This window comes from Sinohyriopsis cumingii, chromosome 9 (genome assembly GCF_028554795.1).
Source record: "Sinohyriopsis cumingii isolate HCF-2022 chromosome 9, ASM2855479v2, whole genome shotgun sequence".
Lineage (NCBI taxonomy): Eukaryota > Metazoa > Mollusca > Bivalvia > Unionida > Unionidae > Sinohyriopsis > Sinohyriopsis cumingii.
Window position 1 is genome coordinate 55,347,267 of NC_142969.1, and position 22,159 is coordinate 55,369,425.

At 34.7% G+C, this 22,159-nt stretch overlaps 1 protein-coding gene across 1 annotated transcript in view; it reads right to left on the reverse strand.

Moving 5' to 3' along the window:
• LOC149791851 (glycerol-3-phosphate dehydrogenase [NAD(+)], cytoplasmic-like) overlaps positions 1-19,958 on the reverse strand; it is a 49,906-nt gene extending 29,948 nt beyond the window's left edge. Inside the window, exons 1-5 of the mRNA XM_089970359.1 lie at positions 19,824-19,958; positions 15,313-15,493; positions 12,146-12,286; positions 7,385-7,526; positions 5,846-5,958 (exon numbers count right to left, since the gene is read on the reverse strand). Of these exons, the coding sequence (XP_089826485.1) occupies positions 5,846-5,958; positions 7,385-7,526; positions 12,146-12,286; positions 15,313-15,493; positions 19,824-19,864 (618 nt within the window). The 5' untranslated portion in view covers positions 19,865-19,958. The remainder of the gene's footprint in view (positions 1-5,845; positions 5,959-7,384; positions 7,527-12,145; positions 12,287-15,312; positions 15,494-19,823) is intronic.
• Between the last annotated feature and the right edge of the window lie 2,201 nt (positions 19,959-22,159).

Sequence of the window (22,159 nt, forward strand, 5' to 3'; positions counted from 1 at the left end):
TTTTACAGTTCTGGTCACTAACTTTCTGTACAGCCTTTTTTTAAAAAAAAATGTGTGTGTTTGTGTGTGCATTTGTGTAAATGTATGCCACAGAAACCACTAAACTAATTCATACTGCATCCATGGCTGAGGCTTTTAGATCTGGGTTCAGAGGGACAAAGATAGGCAGTCTGTGATTCTATCTTGTTGTAAAAAAGCACGAACAGACCAAATGAAAGACACTGACAAATGGACTAATCAGAGTGAAGGATCTGGACCTCTTTGACAATGCATCAGCCAAGGCAATGAGCATGCTGTAAATCTGTCTGATCTGGATAACTGCAGAGAACTGGCACAGAAACTTCAAATCTAGAATGCACATGTTGGGCAATTTTCAAACCCACCCCCATCAAGTTGTTTGACATGATATGGACTACTTCCCTGTTGAGTTGATTCTATATTGAACATATCCTTAATTTCCAAAAGGATGATGTGAAGAGGTAACTCCTCCCAACCCATCTACAGGTAAAACAGATAATGTGATGCTTGGGGTCCAAAGAATAACATTGCAATATAAGCAGGATTGCATTAAAAATGTTTTTGAAAAACGTTCCCCATATAAAATGTGCACTGAAATTTCAATATCAGTTTTAACTAACCTGTTGATTATATATCATTTGTTTTGTTCGCGTGTTTCATCAGACATCAAATATACTTCAGTATACATGCCAATATGGCAGAAATGGTGCATGGTGATGAGGTAAATATACCCATTGACAATTTAAGTTAACGATTTAAAATTTGAAAAAGAACATGAGAAACTGGCAGTCTGACAAGTCAATGATTGGCATAGCACATGTAGCAGAATGTAAATTCTCCAGATGTAACATTCATGTGCCAGGTGTCACTCAAAGACAATAAACATACATGGTATGTTATCAGTTGACAAATATGTAATTTGTGACAGACCGGAAACATTTGTTTGTCTCCATTAAGTTTGTTTGATCTTACTACGGAGTTTACAATAACTGGTATCAATGACATTCATTTGACACAGGTGGCGCATCACAAAAAATTTGGCTCTTTGTTGGATCTGAAGAACTTCTCAGTCAGCCGACAAAGAGATCAAATTCATACGTTTAAAATTCATATGTTTAAATGGTTTGTTAGTTCTTGGAGAATGTCAAAATAGCTATATGTTACTTCCTCCAAACATTAAACAGTGCAGACTGTATTAAAAAAATCTTTTAACTTGATAGCTCTTTTAAAAATTTTTGTTAACAAATACAACACTGCAATATTTTTAGAAAATTTTGAAAGTTAAGGCAATATTAAACGCAGTGCTGGGATAAAAAGAATCTGCCAGGGATATGAATAATCATCTTTTCCGAGAGTATGTATACAGGATGCTGAAAAGACAGGTCACCTTAAATTAAAAAATGGAAGCCATGCCTCCATAGTGTTATGAGTGTAACTGCATTATAACAGGTTTTACCTGTACTGCTTACAGTGGTGAAGGATGGCAACAGGTGGGTTCCCCAAGTTTAAGACCTGTCAACTGTGCATAAGGTAACTTTTGGTTGGAACTTAAACAGCTTTCATCATCATGTCTCGATGATTGAGTTGACTGAAAAAGTGGCCCACTGGGACACAGTGCAATCTGCCAAGGGTGCATGACAAAACAGCCAATGAGAATTAAATTCATTGCTGCACTGAGCAAACTGGAGTTTCAAAAACTCTCTCACTGCAATCCACACTCTCTTGGAAGTCAACTCCAAGGCCAATAGGAGGAGCAGGTTCTTTGGTGCCTGGCTCTGAACCTCCTTTATTGTAAAGCTGTACCCTGTAAAGCAAAGGAGTCATACAGCTCAAGTGATCATGACTGAAGACAAGCATCTCATCTCACTAAATCTAAGTTAGCTGAAGCCATCAGGACATTATCTTCAGTATGATGTGTATCCCATGGGAATGATCTTGGTATTCTCCTAGTAGTAGACTTCCATGCATGCCTGCTACCCAAGTTTCTTGCCAGCTGAAAATGGCTAGTAATGCAAAGTCCAATATGCAGGATGTTGCCATAATGTTATGCATAAGTTTAAAAGTGGCATGACAAATATTCTTGTCTACGTTATGAAATTTGGGGTTAGTCCTATTCCTTGCTGCATTGCTTTTATCAAGTGCTGGAAACTCAGATGTAAATGCGTCTGAATGGGTTTGATAACTGTGAGACGAAAATGTCAGCAGACCTTATCCAAATAACAGTTTTGCAACCAGGTTTGACAAAAAAGGGGCCATTTGGTGGGCCAATGGTGTTATCACACCAGCATCATAATAAAATGAGGTATCAATTATTTAGTGTATTGTACATGTCATTTGCAAGAAAAAATAAATAGATAACCATCTGTTACTGTATAATTCTCCTTTGCGATGCCTCCAACAACAATCTAATAGCAAGGGGGGAAGTCATAGTTTACAATTTTAAGCCCTTCCAATAATATAGTCAACATGTTTCTCAAAGTTTCAGTGTTCAAGTGATTTCTTTAGGTCGGCTGTGTTATTTTTCTTCTAGTTTCAACTACTGGGGAATCCACTTCTTCGTCAGTAGTTTCAATTTCTGTTTGCCTATTATCTCAGTTTTTGTGAATTTACATACATGTTTACCAGCCATCATATACCTTACTTAGGTTTGCAATAATAAATGCCACTACATATAACGTTACTAGAAGCACCTGCTTATGAGAATCGCAGAAACTACACATTTTTCTTTTATTTCAAAATGGTAATAAAACCGGAGTGGAAATTGTCTCAATACATGAATTTGTTAAATATGTTTTCATTGTGATTATTTCAATTCATTTGCATACTGATCTTATCATTAACCAACCAACCAAGAAATACAAATCATCTGTTACAATAACATCATCTGCAAACTAATTAAAAATATGCATTCACAACAAATCAAATGTTATGGAGTTTTTACAACTGAAGTTGTCTTAAAAAATTATAATAAATCTGTTAACTGAGAGTGACTGGAGGCATTTATCACATTAAGGATAAAAGAATAAAGAAAAATCTACTAAGATTCCAACCTAATTTTTTGGGGGATGGCTGTCTTGGTGACTTTAATTTGAGGTATAAACTTTTGCTAAGATATTACCAATATTTTTAATGTTTGTATAGTTTTCAGAAAACTTAAGTCATGCATAAATATTTCCTATCGGATGCAATGTATATTTTTGAGTACATCTCACAATGACCCTCCCATTGTGCACTCCAAGGCAATACAGTACAGGCTCCACTTTAATACTGTTAAAACTGAAAGAAAGACAGACAATGCTCTTATATCCATTATTGCTTTGATCTTAGTCCACTGATAGTAGCTGGTTTAATTTTAAAATGGATGTTTGTGCACAGATCCTGCCAGGATTTTATCAAATGGGGGGAACTCCCCAAATGTCACCAAAATAAGGGGAAAGTAAGAATACAAAAGAGAGGGAGGAGAAGGAAACAGCCATAGTGTAATATTTACATAACATTAAAATATTTATTTTTCTTTCTGTCTGCTCCAGTTTGTCAAGGCTCTACTGAAATCAAAGTCCTCAAAATATCTCAAATTTTATGAGCATTATTCTGTTGATTTTTTATGAGGTTAATATTTTCCTTATCAGTGGATGAATACTGTTTTGTGCTGAGAACTCGTTGGAATAGTTTTCTGTATGAAGCGATACAAGAATATCTAGCTTAGCCAATTTCAGCATGTTGGGAAACTGTTCTTCATGGTTGTTATATACTTTTACACAGCTGACAACTATTGTCTATAACATAAGCGTTGCCATAGTTTCACTTCCTTGAATCAGTGCTTTGATGACTAATGTGTCAGGTTCCACATGTTACATAATGCTGTGTTAGGGATTCAAGTTCATCCCTATCAGTCATCTTCTTCAGACTGATGTATTTTGATCAAATGAATATCCTTACTTTTTAATTTGTTTTTTCAATTCAGAGTACTAGATCATACTCCATATGTACATTGGACTCACATTCAACATCATTTCTAACTTAAAAATCACTCAATGATATTTTCATTAAAACTTTTCCAATAATCTGATATATTTCAAAACATGGTCATAACCACTATCACCAGCTAGTATTTGCCAAATGAAAAAAGTTGAGAGTTGGCCATTTTGGTTTTTCTAAGTAGTTCTTATGTTATACAGGCATTAGCAAAACTGCCTTGATGAATATGAGGTTAAAACTTTAACAATGATTGTTCCAAGGCCTGATGTGCCAGTAAAATTTAGCTTAATAACCATTTATGTCAAGCTGAAGTACACAGAGGTGCAAAGTGCTGCCAATCTGAACAAAGACATGTCACAACATGTTGCCAATCTGAACAAATACATGTCATGACATGTTGCCAATCTGAACAAAGACATGTCATGACATACTAACAATCTGAACAAAGACATGTCACGACAAGCACTTCAGTTAAATAACAACTGTATACTGTGCAAAGTACATTTTTTTTATATGTGCAACCTTAAACTAATTTGTGGGATTTCTTATGAATCACTGCTCTCAAAGTGTGCAAATTCACAAACATTTTGCACAATTCACACATGCCCTTGCAGCATCTGTGTATATGTGAAGAAACATGCTACAAACTGACTCTATATCATACGTTGTTTTATTTTCACCATATGTGTGGTTGTTCCATAAACTGAATATAAAACTAAAAGTCCTTTTGTGACATTTTATTTCTAGGTTATGGTTTCCTTTCTGTTCATTCAGGTTAAAAAAATGAAATGCAACTTAATACAGATGTCTCTCAGTAACATTTTACCGTTTTCTCCAATAAATTGAGACACACTTGCAATGTAATAAAATTCAGCAAGGACCAGGAAAGAAAGAATAAGATTGTTTAAAACTATTTTTTTGTTTTTGTTGCTGGAATGAATAGAATACTACATTTTAGAAACTGAAATTCTGTTTCTTTATCTAAGTGGAATAAATAAAAAACAAACAGTGCAACATCAACAAAATATGAAAGCTACATGGACAGAAAAACTTGTCAAGTTTAAGTTTCTAGGCACCAGGACAAGCTTATTCCACAATGGTATTTAGAATGTATATTATATTCATAAGAATTACACAGTTGAAATAATGGAGTAAGACAACATTAATATCTAATTTGGAATCTGAAGCTACTAACTGCAGCATTTATTCTGCAATTTCCACACCAAACCATGTTCAAAGTATGTTTATTGATATGAAAAAAGAAATCCATAAAAATAATGAACGTAAAAAAATCTGATTTGAATCTTTAAAAAACCCACGATGACATTTCAAAAACCAAATTTTCATGCACATGACATTCACCCAACTGTATATGGCACAGAGCCCAATCTGCCATAATATGATTAAGATCAGGGAATATATTGTTTCAATGGGTCATAGGTCAAAAGAAAACTTAGCTAAAAGTAGTACCTGGCAGGGCTGGATTTGAGGTAGTAGTAGTTCTCCAAAGGTATTATGATTGGGTAATACATTTGAAGAAGAAACCTTATTTTAATTAGTTATCTGTGAACCATATTAGCTCAGTTCTCAGAGTGCAAGACTCGCAAATGAAGAGTTACAGGTTCAATACAAACCCAGACCAGCCCATGCTGACTACCCTGGTGTGTCCTTTGGCCAAGCATTAACCTCCCACTTCTTTACCATGATAAATACGCTCAAAGTACCATTGAAAACCAAACATCCAACCATTACTTATCTCAACTGACCATGATATGCCAGCACATTAAGTGACAACAGGTCTGGGTTAACCCTGTTCTGGAAATAATCAATAAAACTACATTATTCACACCTTCAATGCTCCACACATCTCCACCGTCTGAGCATCAGTTACAACAGAGCACCTGAAGTAAGGAGTCTCAAACACTTCCTTTATCAAGTTGCCTTCTTCGTCAGTGGCGGCACCTGTAAGAATCAATATCGAGATTTCGTAATCTTCACGGTTCAAACTAGCAGTAGAAAAAAAACCAACATACTGAGTTACTTTGGGGACCAAGATGTCACAATTTCATCATTTCAGAAATTTCCATTTTGCCATCTTATTTGGAGATGATCCCTGACTGAGAAACAATTTTTTAGTTGTGCCCTCTTAAATTAAAGTATATAGCACACTTCTGTTTGTCATCAAATATTCCTGAAGAACCTTACGTAGTTAATGAATTGCATGATACTAAAAATATATACCTGCACATCGTGATGGACTGAATACCCTCATTTTTCTCCAAAACGCTTGTGGATAAACAAAGTGTGAAAATGCTAACAAGTTAATCTTGTTACGAATTTGTAAGCAAAACAGCTTCCCATGTCTAACAAGGTGTTGGATAGTTAACAATACCAAGCAGCCAAGCTTCCCTTGTCGATCAAGGTGTTGGATAGTTGACAATGCCAATCAGCCAATCAGATCCAAATTTAATGCAACTTTCCTTTATGGCAGACGAATTCTGACAAAGACCTGTTCCATTTTGTTTAGTGGTGTCTCATTCTTTCACCTGGAAATTTTATGATGCGGGCCAAGTGATCCAGGCTAATGGTGTACTGGACCTCCTCCTCTTATATGGGGGAGCTGCTTTAGCACAGATGCTAGAGCACTGGACTTGTAACTTAACAGTGGTGAATTTGCTATCTGCCCAGGCCAGGCTGGGTTGCATGTCCTTGGGAAAAGGCCCTTATGTCCCAGTTCTCCAAATGATATAGTCAACAAAATGTAATGGGTTAAAAGTGAAGAAAAAAAACCCAACAAACAATGAAATTCCTCTAACACTGAATAGGTGGGTAATCTTTCAGTGCAGTCAACTTCAGTTTATCAGTATTCAAATACACCTATGTTACATTTTAACAAAAATAAAGAGAGATGAAAACTGAATTATACGAGTCTATTTTACATTAAATTTTGGGTTCAAGCCAAGTCAGTCACCTCTTAGTTTTTAATAGACTAAATTTGAAAGCCAAGAGTAAAAAATTTAAGTAGCACTACATGCCAACACCACAAAACATTGCTGGGACCACAAATGACTGTTACAGAAATGACTTTGTTTCACAAGTTTCATATAGAAATAGAATATTTCCATAAAACACAGGTAACCATGCCAATCTGTTGCAGAAAAATCCTGGATTAATATACATCAGCAAATTTCAATATGTCCAACAAGGGTTATAAGTTTCTGAAAACTGAACTTGATCTATATTTGTTTGTTTGTTATAAAGCTATACTTCAAATCTGGTTTCAATCAAGTCCTTCCCAAGTACTAAGCAGAAATAAAATTTATGATGTTTGTAACCTGACAGAAGACTGTTTGAGATACTGAATATTGTCTGTATTTGTTCTATTTACCTATTGTTGTTTCACAAAACTGCTCTTCCGCCACCTCATGTGCTAGGTTAGCTCCCATTAATACAGCACAGTCTATATTTAACATGTCATGGATCACTGTAGATATCAGCTGTATGCCAACCTCCGGTGTTTGATCAAAACCCTGTTGTAAAGTGATATAAAAATGGTGGTAAATATTATCAAAATTACTAAATCTGCAGTTTTATAAACTAAATCTAGCTCAGGATTAAAAGCATGATGAAGGATTGAAGAATAAAAATCTTTCATGGCACTGGAAAAACATAGTGATTTCGCCTGGCCTTTCCTCTCTAGACTTTAAGTAAGGCAGTGAGGAATTTTCACATTGTAATGAGGACTGGTCTATATGAAAATTGTATCTGTGAATCAACATTTCAGAGTATCTATCCATGGTTTTCAAAAGACATATACCCTCTGGTTTTGACATGTGGAATTTAAAACTGACCTATTTCTGATGCACGGAAATTATGACTTGTATGCCTTTTTTTTTTTACAAATGTAGATTTGGGTTGAAACATCAATCCTAATTAAACTTTATTCATTTTCAGCACAGTTTCTTGCTAAGAGTAAGCTGTCCATAACATTGCACCAGTGGAAGATATACATGAACTGGGCGGTGCTAATAGTTCACTAAAGTCAGGCTTGGATTCAACTGACTTAGGTTGGATTGTTTTGAGATTATGTTTATGACAGAGAAAGAGGAACGAATTTTGACATTAATGAATTGCCTTTTGATCAAATATCAGCATCAGTATGTTTTGACATCAAATTATAATCAACTGATCAGAACTGGAGCATATCATTATGGTGGCCCGTGAAGCCGGTTGTCAATGGAAGTGAACCAACTTTAATTGTTTTATTGGCAAGTTACTTCATTTAGCAGGAAGTTTTAAAGTCTGGAATCATTTATGACTTCAATGGATTAGTTTCTGATAAAATATTGCCATTTGCTGCATTGTGCTGTAAATTATAATCAGTTACACAAAACGGGAATATATGGCTTCTTGCTAAGCCAGCTTTTGGCATGGGACTGTTTTATTGGTGATTAATTTGCTTAAATTAGCAAAATATTTAAAACCTCAAATTTCGGCATGTGAGCCAATCACGGCCAGCGGTAAGATTTCATACGGCCCACAGCTTCGGTCATATAATGTATTATATATGGCCCGCTAGCACGCAAACACTTGTCCACTCAATAATAAGACATTTTTTGTGTGAAAAGGGGCAACAAATGGAAGAATTGTCCGATCCTGTAAGGCTGGCAGATTTGTCTCTTTTGGTTGACATAACAAAGCATCTTAATGGGCTGAATGTTAATCTTCAAGGATAAGATGCAGTGGTGAGCCAGCTATACGCTCATGTCAAGGCTTTTGGAATGAAGCTGCAACTTTTCCAAAGACACTTGTCCCAAACAGAGCCCTGCACCGTGCACTTCCCAGCTTTGAAAGAGGTAATTGACAGTTTCCCACAGAACAACATCGGTGTGCAAATGAAGAGTTATGCAACAGCTATCGCATCTCTTTCTGTGGAATTCAACAAACGCTTTCATGATTTTGCAGTTATTGAAAAGGACATGTTGCTTTTATCTTCTCCCTTCTCCGTGGACCGTGATGATGCTCCTCCACAACTGTTTTTTTTATTTATTTATTGTTCCAAAACAGTGTATATTTGCATGTAACTTTCGTCGTTAAAAAAAAATCAGAAGGAACGATTGGCCCCCGGGCATCTTCACTTTATCAAATCTGGCCCTCTTTGCAAAAAGTTTGGACACCATTGCTCTAAGGTTTTAATTAATGGTTCATTCAGAACTGACTCCTCAGTTTGGAAACCTATTGAGAACCCTGACTATCAACAAATTTGTATGTGATAAATAATATGCAATGATTCAAGATAAAACTTAGCTGTGTATCTTCATTAACGGCACAGTGCCAAAGGTAACAAGAGTGACTATGTTGTATACATCATAACTATACATGACAGCAAAGATTTTATCACAGAATGCCAAAATTGGCTATCACACAACCTCAACAAGGACAGAAGGTAAAACGATTTTAATAACTATAAAATCAATCACACAAGTCACCTTCCTCAATCACAAATAAGTTATTAAGCACGTGTGTCAGAGGAGATCTGGAAAGCAGGCACTTTGCATAATACAACAGAGCTTTGCTAATGTTAAAGGTCTAAGGAGGGTTTTGTATAAACCAAATTTGAATCTTCCCCATCTGAAAACAATATCTTTATTGTTATTATAAATTTCTTTATCTTTTATAAAAAACTGTTGAAAAATATAACCATCACAAAAGCAGGTGCAGGTATTATCTGCCCCCGATTTCTTTATCATCTTTTATAAAAACAGTGCTGAAAAGTATGACCCTCAAAAAAGTGTGTGTGCACAATGTGTGAGTTTGGCATGGGTTTCCTGTAATTGCAGTTGCCCCTCCCCCTAGATGAAACAATGACTCGTACAAGGAACTCGCTAACACAGAAATCACAATGCTATGAAATTATCGCTTAATGCTCCAGATAATTGGAGAACTACCCTGCCATCCCTCCCCATTTTCAAATTGGGGTGGAAGCATCCTTTCTAAATTTTCAGTTCTAGAAAAGTCCATGAATTTTATTTTTAATTTATATAGGCTGTGGTTAAAAACACAATATTTCTGAAAACGATAAAATAAATTGAAAATGGCATTTATAACTATAATTCATAATCATTTAATCAAATGTGAAAAATGAAATGGAAAAAGTCCTGTGCAAAGCTTTTTATCACTTACTTATGATGGTTGTTATCTCCCAAGTTATATTATTGATACTGTATCATAATCCTAAAACACCCTGTAAGAATTAAACACACAGATCACATCAGCCCAATTATCTAATAAAGGGATCTCCAACATATGGGCTGCAGGGTTATTCCAAGGGTCAGATGCTACGTATATTTAAATTAATTGTTTGTTAGTTTTAAAATTTTATTTTATTCCACTACATGCTGTTGTAATGTAATACTGTTTAATGAACTTGGCCTTGTCCAGAATTAAGTAAATGAAACGTATTTAGTTGCTGACCTTGTTCCAAAATCAGTGACAGATTTTGGTAAACAATTCTTTTTAATTTTTTTTGATCTTTCCCAGAGTAAGAATCATTAAGTTGTGTCAAGGTCATACCTGGACAATGTGATTTTAAGCACATGTCAATTGGTAACAAACTTCTATTTTTTCAGAAGAATGAACTTTTGACCCTCATCTGGGAATCTGATTTGCATCTTAATTAGTATTATAACTGATGTTCTTGATAAAGGTTAGTCTGTCATGCTTTAACACTTAGCAATTTAAGCTGTGTTATGTTGTGACCAGTTTGGGCTGAATTTTTATTTTCTTCAGATTAATGAATTCAAGTGATTATTGTCCCTGGAAATACAAAAGTGCCTTGATATAATTCTTGGATAAAGGAACTCACTGGAATTTATACAACATTTAAAACTGGAATATTTTCTGTGATTCAACAACAGACTGTTGATACATCTACAATTCATAGGTTATCACAGAACTCATCGCCTTCCATCATGAATCTCATCGGGATTTGAACTGAGATTCACTTAGAACTTTTCATTGATAGAACTTGTGTCTATTTTATTCTTGGATTACAATTTGGATTTAATTTGCAATATCATAAGTTCTTTTTTCTCATTTTTCACTTTGTGTTCTAGGGAAGTAAATTATTTGTTAAATTTTACAAAGCTTGTTGTCTTCAAACTTTTTAGTTACTTATTTTAAAAGCATATATACATAACACAACAAATTCATATTGCTTAACAGTTGAGTCTTGCTCATCCAGCCAGTTAGTGGTGACTGGGGGTTGGGTGGGAGGGATCTATGAAATATTTAAGTTAAGAAAGGGTCATCATACTTGTAAAGGCTGAGAACCACTGATCTAAACAGATATTTAATCAGTCCAAGAAAAAAGTAGATTTTTGTTAAAAATTAAATTCTAAGCAGACAATATACTGTTTCTCCATTTTGGTAAATGACACTTGTCTTGTATATTTGTCACTGAAATCTGCATCTCTTACATCCAAGTGTACAAAAAAGAGAGAAGAACTACTGACCATGATACCGAAAACACGATTAATGTTCAGCCTGTTGAATACCATCCAAGATGTCACAATTACCCTGAATTCTAATAATGATAAGAGAGTTTATTAATACTCACATCTATCCGGTGCTATTTATTAAGGGTTCATTATAATCCAAGTGTTGAAGTTCACTCGGTAAGAAAATGGCAGTGTGCTTCACAGCTTGTGATAATTAGTGCTATTACAAAGGAAACATAATTAATGGAAGCAATATTTCACTTTTGCACAAAGGCTTTTCAATAGACCTGATTCAATCTATTTATTACGTTGAAAGAGTTTAATCTTAAATGTTTTTGCATAATCCATGACAGTTCCAACAAACAAATCGGGAATTTACCGACAAAGACAACTGCTCTTTCAATGCATGTATTTTCTCATTTGAAAACAGTATTTTCTCAACTGAAAACAACAGCACTTTTTTTAAAATCAAAGAAGTCAATATCAATTGATATATAGACTAGAAAGACATTTTTTTCTACCCATAAAAACACAATCATTAATCAGCCAACCTAAGAAACAAAATTAATTTTCTTGTGAATTGTTTTGATTATCTCCATGACTCTGGGCACTCCTACCATCCAAACACAGAGGGTAAAGATGATAGTTACCTTTATTAATGACACTGCTATTGCATCCTTCTTGATCTTGCCAGCCATGTTTCGGCATGTTGCTTTCACAAACTGATGTGGAATCACAAAGATTAAGATGTCAGCATCTTTAGAAGCCTCTACTACATCTGGTACCGCAACCTGCAATATTTTAGTACCGTCAATTCACCAATTTTTGAAAGCAATAATTTCATGGTTTTGGGAAATGTAGCAGCTCATTTACTGGTACTTAATATAGAGATGATGCCAAATGAATTTATTTATCAGCCTGGGGGAGTATTGCAGATTCAACAAGTGTTAATCCTGGGGAGAAACGAGTAGTGCCCCAAAAGGCCAGTATAGTACCTTGAAATTTTGTTTATGTTTTGTTAAAATACTTCCACATTGTAGCAGAGGAATCTAACTTTTTAGTTTTACAATGGACCATGAAACAAAAATCATGCCAATTAATGCTAGTGTTGTAGCGAAATGTATTCATCATGGCATCAATAGGTAGGCCTAGTTTTTATATCAGTTACGTTGACAAACTCTTGTCCATTCACAAGCATTATGTTTTGATAGCTGGTTGACCATTACCACTTTTCCGAGTAAGGCAGCAATTATCAGTTTCATGCATGCTATCCTTTGATGATAAAACAAACAAACTTGTGTTTTAAGATCAGAATCGGTGATCTGGATATATATTAACTGCCTCTTATACACTATTTCGTCATAAAATTAGTTTGAAACTGTAAGTGAACCAGTAGGCCTAACAGGAAATAATGGCGGACTTTGCAAAGTCTGGGATGTACCAGTTTATTAGATTGTCTGTTTTCTTGAATAATCTGGCAAATATATTCAGAAAAAATATACAAATCATTGAAACCAAAGCCTATGTATTATTTTATTAAAGATTTAACTTTAAAATGCAAATTATGTTGGTCAGAAACGTATGCTATGTTGTGGAATTCGTGAGATGCACTTTAAGGTCTAAGCTGTTTTCTGACTTGACACATATTTGCGAAAATACGGAACACAGCAAATCAGATACTATTTATTTGCCTAAAATTACTACAAGTATGTATACAAATACATAAACCATAAATTTGCAATCCTGTCAATGGACTGTTGTAATGAAGCTATATTATAGTGAGTGATTACATTACGAAAATCTCTCCATCTAAGAATAGATGCACTCACGTCTGTGTTGATTCAGTAGGAAAGAAGGGACTGCAACTTTTGATGGTGGGACTCCTATTTTTATCTAAATGGGAGTCCTGGACTACTAGTTTTAAAATCCTAGCTAGACCTCTGTGTACTATTGTAAATGTCAAATTTTAACTTAAATTTTCACATCTGGGAAATGATCCTCTAGGTTTCTTTCTTTGTTGAGTCTTCAAATTTATGGTCAGTAATAACCTCAGAATTCATGAAAACTGGTACCTAAATATACTGAATTAACAGTAAATCTGAAAGTACATCAAAAAGTATCCTCTTGAATTTTCTTTTCTTTCTTTCTTCTTTAATTTCCTGTTTCAACAGACAATATTATCACCAAATGTAAAATAAACATGTCATCTTTAGTACTGCCTTTTCTAGAAAATTAAAGATTTTTGCACACATGACAACAGATTTTTTCAAATTCTTAATTCACATATATTTTACACAAACTGCATGAAAAATAGGGAAGTTATCACAACCAGAATTTCTGCATGTTACACTGTAATAACTGTCAAGTGTGTCCTTGGGCAAGAACATTCTTAACACAGAAGCATTTCTTGCAGTTCTTTTTACCCTAATATTGTTTGAATACCTTGTGCTCTGTCAAAAAACACACATCACCTCTGATGAGTTGAGTTGACTGGGCAATTTTGAAAACAAACATCTAAAAACATACACTTGGCATTTGGGCAAGTAAAGTCTAAAAACAGGCTACTGTGTACCTAACCATCAATGAAACACCCTGCTTCAACATCAGGCAAAACTAGCTCTCATGGGATGATTACCAAACGATTTACAGACCCTGAGAGTAATTTCTGAGTTTTCAATGACTTCCAGCAGTTTTCAAAATGTATCATTTCTTAAGGTCTTTAAACCTTAATCTATACGTTGCTATGTTTATCACTGTATTAACAAGTACAAATGTAGATGGATGTAACTAATAAGAACTATTTTGAGCAACACAAAAGCAAAGGGACACTACTCCATATGGTAACTATCCATGTCATATGATGTTTGATCCACCCATTTGTTTCCATTTTACATGTTCATTTATTGTTTCTGGAAACAAAAGAAAACTGAAAAATTCATTATTAAAACAGTTATACATTTCATTCAGTTTGAGCTTTCTGCACCCCCCAACAAAATCAAGGGGTCATACGGCCATTCAAAAAAAAAAAATCAAATTCAAAGACTTTTCCATGACCAATGAAACCTTTTCTAATTCATGGAGTTTTTGAGGAAACCCCTCAAATTTGAGGATTTTCAAGGATGTACTGACCATTTTGACTAAGCTGTGAGATGTATGGCATATGATAGTTCCTCAATATTCACCCATAGCACACCTTCAGAATGTCGAGTTGTTCACTGAAAATCTGAATAAAGACTCGTCTGACAACTGGTGGTTGATATTGGGAACATGGCAATTCATCAAAGATCACCCACATCATGCCATCAGTCTGCTGAGTTGTCCATTGAAATCTTGAACAAAGACTTTGCTGATGGATGTTGGTAGATATGTGGAGTGTAACAATTCCTCAGTTCAGTTGCTAAACTTAATCCTAAGTCCGATGACATTTTGATTAAGATGTTCTCCTGAAGTAAAATCTGGATCATTTACATAAATTTTCACTTGTCTGACTTGTATTTTAACAGTCTGAGCTAGACAGGCAAGCATCATCCCTGTTTTAGCAGAAGGGAGCTGCTTGCAAATACTGTGAATCAATTTATTTTATATCTAAATCACCCGAACATTGGTACTTGGAAGTTTATGGACTGGGGAAAGGAGTCTATTTTTTTCACATAAATTCTGAAGGATTATTGATCCCTGGGTTTTAAAATTTTGTGGTTTGTAACCACTACACAAAAATCTACAAAACCAGTTCCCTCCAAAGAAAAACACATTCACAAGTCTATTTACAAAAATCTTAAAGTTAATTTTAAGCAAGGACTGGTGATATTGTACTTACAATATTGTCAGGCAGCTTGATCCCTGGAAGATATTTCACATTTTCATGTTCCTGGTTGACAATCTCCGTTAATTTTCTTCCATCTACTAACTCCTCGTACATGTACATCATCACAGTTTCTTCAAAGATCTCTGATCTGTCACGAACATTTTTGCCGATAATTTTTGCGATGGCAGAACCCCTTGTAATAGAAAAGTAAGTGAAATTACATTTTCTGAAAAAAATTGCACTGAGCCGAGTTACATAGGCCAATGTACATGTATATGTCTTGTGGGTTATGGATAATTTGTTTCCATTGTGGAAATGAATCTATTCATTTCCTATCACATGCCAGATTCACATAAAGAGGTCATCGTGGATATCCCAGTCAGAAAGTCACAGCAATATTATTATGTAATAACAGATGTCCATTACAATGCATGGAACTTAACCGTACCATGAGCTATAAAGGGCTGCACATTTTTTTGATAGCTGTATACAGTATCTTTCAAAATATTCAAAGACCAACACAATAAAATTAAAATGAATATTTCTTTTATTAAAAAAGTTTGATTCAAACCTATAATATGCAATCTTTTCTCATAAAAGTACTTTGATTTTACAAGTTGTTATGACAATGAAATGTCAGTCACAATATTCCTGACATCTCAACTCAAAATATTCATAATAATTAGGTTCAATGATTTCACCCCAAATTCTTTTCTTTTTAAAAAATATATTTGAGTCAATACATTATAAGGTTTATTCTATGACACATGATTGCTGGTTTCATACTTATTTTAAAAATATAATGTTAAAATAGCAACTGAATACAAGAAACTCCAGCATTATATTAATGGTGATATATTACATAAAGTTTCAAAACTTTTTCTTCGTTTTTGTCTTCTGTTTTGATTTGAAATCTCTATAATTTTTTTAACTAAGCTTGTGTTCAATCTAATAAAGCTGACAATCACATTTAAAGGTAGTCAAGCTTCAATGTATGTTAGTCTTTTCCCGTGTAAAAGTAGAGCATGATTTACGCACAATATAATGTGACAAATGATTTTATATATAACCATAAGCAAACAACTGAAGCTCCCGGTAAGCACTACATGTAGCTAAACCTATTTTCCATCAACCTTATTAATATGAAGTTCCAACTGTCTTCTAATTCTTCAAAAAATGTACATCTTCTATTAACTGTCATTACTGAATAAGGAATGGTGTGAGGTATATACAAATTTAAAACATTATTCATCCAGTTTTATAATTGGAAGTTTGTGTGAAACTGTCTGCACGTGATTTTCTGTTTCCTTGGATTTCTAGACATTCAAAGACTACTAATGTTGCTAGCAAGAAATTTGATTTCATTGCTTCAGACGATAATTTTAAGGTACTGAATGATAATGTATATTATGGCATTGGACAGAAACACGGTTTTACATGCAAATATATATTAAACAAATACCACTTTCCTCTTTCCAAGAACATTAATTTAGATGTGTTAAAAAAACCTAAACCATTCCTTGGAAACACTGCAGGTAAAGTGTAGATCTTATCAGGGTACAAATATACATAGTATTGTTCACCATAATAGTTTCACTTATAATCAGCAGGAGCTATGTTCACAATGAGACTAAATAGACAAAATGGTTTGAAGTTTAATATACAAGAATGAATGCCACATCTCTGCTAATCTAGCCCGATTAATTCTATGAAACAAAGTTTTAAAAGATCCTTTATCTGATGTGATGCTTTAAAGACAAAGACACTGAATAAGGAATATAAATTAAAACCATTCATAAAAGTATAATACCCTGGAGTCCATACAATACACAGTAAAGAAATAAAGTATAATACCCTGGAGTCCATACAATACACAATAAAGAAATAAAGTATAATACCCTGGAGTCCATACAATACACAGTAAAGAAATAAAGTATAATACCCTGGAGTCTATACAATACACAGTAAAGAAATAAAGTATAATACCCTGGAGTCCATACAATACACAGCAAACAAATATTGAGTAAACCATCTGAATTGTTGTTTAACAGTACATGTAATAGTTCTCTGAATTAATATTAATGAATTGGAGACAGTTTCTAGTTTTGTAGAAAAGCAAATACAGTATTGCAGTAATTCACTCAATCCAAGGTCAAAAGCATGAAGTTATATATTTATGTCTTCCCTCTCCTTCTTAATTTCCAGTAATGGTAACTTTATTCATTATACTGAATCCATTCTTCCATCATTAACATGACATTATTTATATTTCCTGCAAGCATTGACTGGAAATTATGAATTTTTAACTGAAATTTTGCATGCAGCCACCATTTACATAGATGTACACCTAACAAAACAAATGGAAATCAGAGCTCAGCCAAGATTTTGGGATTTGGATTGATTTTATGAGAAATAACCATAAGGTACATAACAGATGTATTGCACAAAGAAAAGCTGCATCCTCTGAGAATTTAAGGTGTATCTGATGCAGAACCTATAGCAATGCTCAACTATAGTCTGAATATACCAGACCCTGTTTGTTTGTACTCCCATACTGATTTCAATAATGGAAATCTTTAATGTGATAAAAAGTGCACATAACTTAGTCAATTCATTCATTGATTTATAAGTTCGACTGTGACCCGAGAGGCTCAACACTGGCATTCTCTGCGCCTTTCATGCTTAATTGTTGTTGTTGTTGTTGTTGTAGGGTTTTAACGCAATTTTCAGCACAAGATAGGCTATACATGGTGGCCAGTATTAATGGTGGAGGAAGAGCCCCGAAAAAAACACCAACCCATGAGAAGCTACTGGCAAGCTTTCTCACATAACCACATTAGCCGAATCTGAGACTTGAACCAACGCAGAGGTGAGATGGCAGTGATCTGTAATGGTGAGTGCTTTAGACCACTCGGCCATTCGGGGCTCTTCATGCTTAATGGACTTTCCATACTAACATGGCACCATGTTGCATGCACTATGGGCAAGTTGATTTCCTCAGACAACATTGTGACATAGTTCATCCTATTCAGTAACTGTCATATAATTCTGTAAATTACCATAATGTTTTGAGTTTACAGTTATATCCTTTGCCCACATGTACTAATAAATTATACTGCTTGTTAAATCCATGTGGAAAGCAAATTTGTAATTGACATTATTGTTGTTTGCTTGATTTAACATTGTAAATATCAGAAGCAGAGGATATAGTATTTTCCTTCTACGTACATACATGTGTAGTTGTGCATACACCCCATTGATGAAAATGGACATGTCCAGGAAATGGAAAAGACTGGCAAGCAGGGCTATCTTTAAACTGGCAACCAATTACAATGCTTTTTTACAAAGTAAAGTCATAATAATTTAGTCAGACTTACTTAATCTGATGTCTTTTCTCTAATAAATTCAAATTTTCATAAAAGAAATGGACCTGTTTCAAGTTTCGTCGGTGTACATTTCAGCTGGCTGGAAAGCGATGAAAGCCAGAAATGCTGAAACTGGGTTAAGATGACATATTATTCTTTAACGAAATGAATACAAATATATTATACCCACTGGAACTGTAAGCAACATTTAGATTTGTTGAAGAAACATATCCCTCACAAGAGGGGACCAGAGTAGCTGAGTGGTCTAAAGCACTCTCCATATGGATCACTGCCATCTCACCACTGTCTGCATGGGTTCGAGTCTCGGATTTAGCCAATGTGGGTATGTGAGATAGCTTGCCAGTAGCTTCTCTTGGGTCGGTGGTTCTTTCTGGGGTTTTCCTGGGTTCTTCCTCCACCATTAACACTGGCCGCCATGTATAGCCTATCGTGTGCTGAAAAATGGCGTTAAACCCTACAACAACAACAACCCTCACAAGAACCTACTTCAACATACTTTGGCATACCTCGACTACCATCGCAGTTCAACAAATTCCAATGTATGTCAATGGAACATGAAAATTCGTCCATTTGCTTAGAGTATCTGATTCTGATTCCACCAGGATAAAAATATCACAGTAAATTTATTTATTACAAGAATTACACATCAATTTGCTGAAGAGAGTCGATAGGGGCTGCCAAATGTGCGAGATATTCCTGAAACTTTGACTACTCTTTCCGACGTCAACCGGCATCGGACCACGCTATACAAGGCCGTTATTTGGGTAGTAAGACATTGCTCTAAAACATAAATAACATGTGATACTAGGGTTAAATCTATCATGACCATAATTGAGCTGAAGGCAAAGAATTTCTGTTCAATTCCAAGTGACCAAAAAAGAAAACCAACCAAAATTCCATCAACCAACAAATGCATCTGCATTCAAAACAAAACGGCTGCCGACTTTGGTTACTATGTACTGTAGCGACATACAAAAACTGGTCAAGCGTGAAAGTGTATATATATTTATTAGAGGTCTATAGTACTGTTCAAGGTCAACCAAGTGTACTGTACACTTATCTCAGCATCCAGTGTGTTATACAGTACAGTATACATTAAGATTTTTGAACTTAATTTATTGTGAAAAAATAGCTTACCAGTTTCCTGATCCAACGATGCAAACTCTTTTCTTTCCCATTTTTCCAAAGGTAATGCAAGCAATAGATACAATCGAGCTCTGATCAAAACCGGATACAGGCTATAAGTACTAACACACTAAAACGGAGTCCCAACCGTAGACTGCTTAACCGGTAAATGCTGATTGATTCGGACCAAGTTACGGGCTAATACGGACAATGTAAACTATTCTCACCCCCACCCCACCCAAAAAACCCAACAACAAAATGATGGAACGCAATACTTATTTAGTTTCAGTAGTTATTACTAATTTGGAAAAAATACTAAGAGAAATGCAAGAGGTTGACTTTCAGCTCTTACATATACATAAGACAAGTTCTTCTTAAATTTCTAGTCCAAATCAGAACACAATCAATATGTACTATCCAATTTAATTTTGTTCTCACCAAAATAATCGTTAATGTTTAAAAAATTAAAACAAACTTAATTTGTTAATAAATATCTTTGAAAAATATTTTGAAGCTTTTCATAAGTCAATGCATTATGGGTGACTCTCAACACTTTCAATCTGTAATGAACATAAATTACACCATGGCATTTATTGATTTCTCATGTAAACCGTGTTTTCATCATTTTTTTTACCCAAAAAATAAGGAATTATCGATGAGTACAAAAATATCAAAACGCATTTTACTGTAATCGTGGGATGTTTATCTTTTGGTTAAATGTCTAACGAGTAAATCAACTTCCAACACCTCAAAATTTTGCAAATGTTAATACACTTAAATATGTACACACTAAATACATATTAGATTCATTTAAAGTGCGATTTATGAATAAAGATTTTATAAGATTAATACACATATCAAAGTTCAAAGGTATTTAATTTCAGCATTATATTGTGTCTTCCACAATGATATAAAATTCATTACATCTGGTTTCTTCGATGCTCGTTTTTTACTCATTAGTATTAGCCATCCAATGGAAAATGGTAATACGTCGATTCGGTCTCAGGCGTACAACCATTCCATTCGACAAATACGTGTCTTGCAACCACTTTTCCGTATGTTAACGAACCGTCATTTCTAAATTACGCCCTTGTTTGAATTTCGTTCGACGGTCGTGGAATCCAACATTGTGAGGATCGTCAGCTTCTGTCAAGTCAGTGCCGTTGAAGGCATTTAGCTTGTCGGGCGTTCATACATCTGAGGCATCCAGATGTTTGTTATATACTTCTTTTCAGTACGTACAGAGATTTTACAAAGAAGTTCAGTTAGGGTAAGTATCCATGTTCTTTGTTATTCGGGTACAAATCTAAAACACGGAACATCGAATGTATGAAATTATTGACGTGAGCTACTTTGTTATATTCCCCTGTATGGCTGCTGTCCACACTGGTGTAATCTTCGGTTTTCCATTTGATTTCAAATTCGATATGAGCCGAGGTTGTTAAAAAAGACACAGAATGAAATTCTACCACTGGGATTATTGTATCGTCATCATTGTTGGTGGCATGGCAAACAACTTGGGATTCGCGGCTGATGGTGTTTTGGATTCGTCATCATTTTTAACCAAGCGTTCTTGGACTTATTCGTTGAATATTGTAACAAGGAAAGTAGTTTTATCTCCAACCAGAGTCCTGACTTAAGTGGGATAATTGATTTCTACCAAGGTTACTTTGCAGTGAGCTTCCTGGTTCATTTACATGGCCCGAGGTAATTTGGCCGTGAAACAAATTGTTGTTGGAAAACGTATACATATAACTTCACTAGGTAATGTTGATAAGATGTTCCTTTTAACACTTCTCTGTTCATATTCCAATTTATAGTTTCATTTTACCAAATCGAACCAGATCTTCTGAGTTTAAATATTTTTCTTTTGGAATGATGCGTCAGACGAGCATTGCTTACACACACTACACACACAAACATATTTATACACTATATCACAATATAATATTTGCTTTGAAAGGGTGTGCGTGTAATTTCATTTACCTTCTTTTGCATCATATCCTTTTCGTAAGTGCAGTTGTTTGGTCGCTACACACAGCGTTTTGGATAGTATATAAGAAGCGTATGTTGAACAGTAATCGAAACGTGGGTGTTTGATAGTAGTCAAATAGTGGCGTATTAGAAAGTTATCAAAAAGATAGTTTTCGATAGAATGTCACAAAGTGGGTGATGGATAGCACTCAAAATGTGTGATGTTGGAGTCTACAAATCGTGGTGTGTTGAATAGTATATAAAATTGAAAGGGGTTGCTGGATTAATTATAAAAGTGGGTGCTGGATAGAACGTGTTGGATATTATATCAATAGAGCTAGCTAGAACAGTATATCCAAAATCCAAAATAGGGT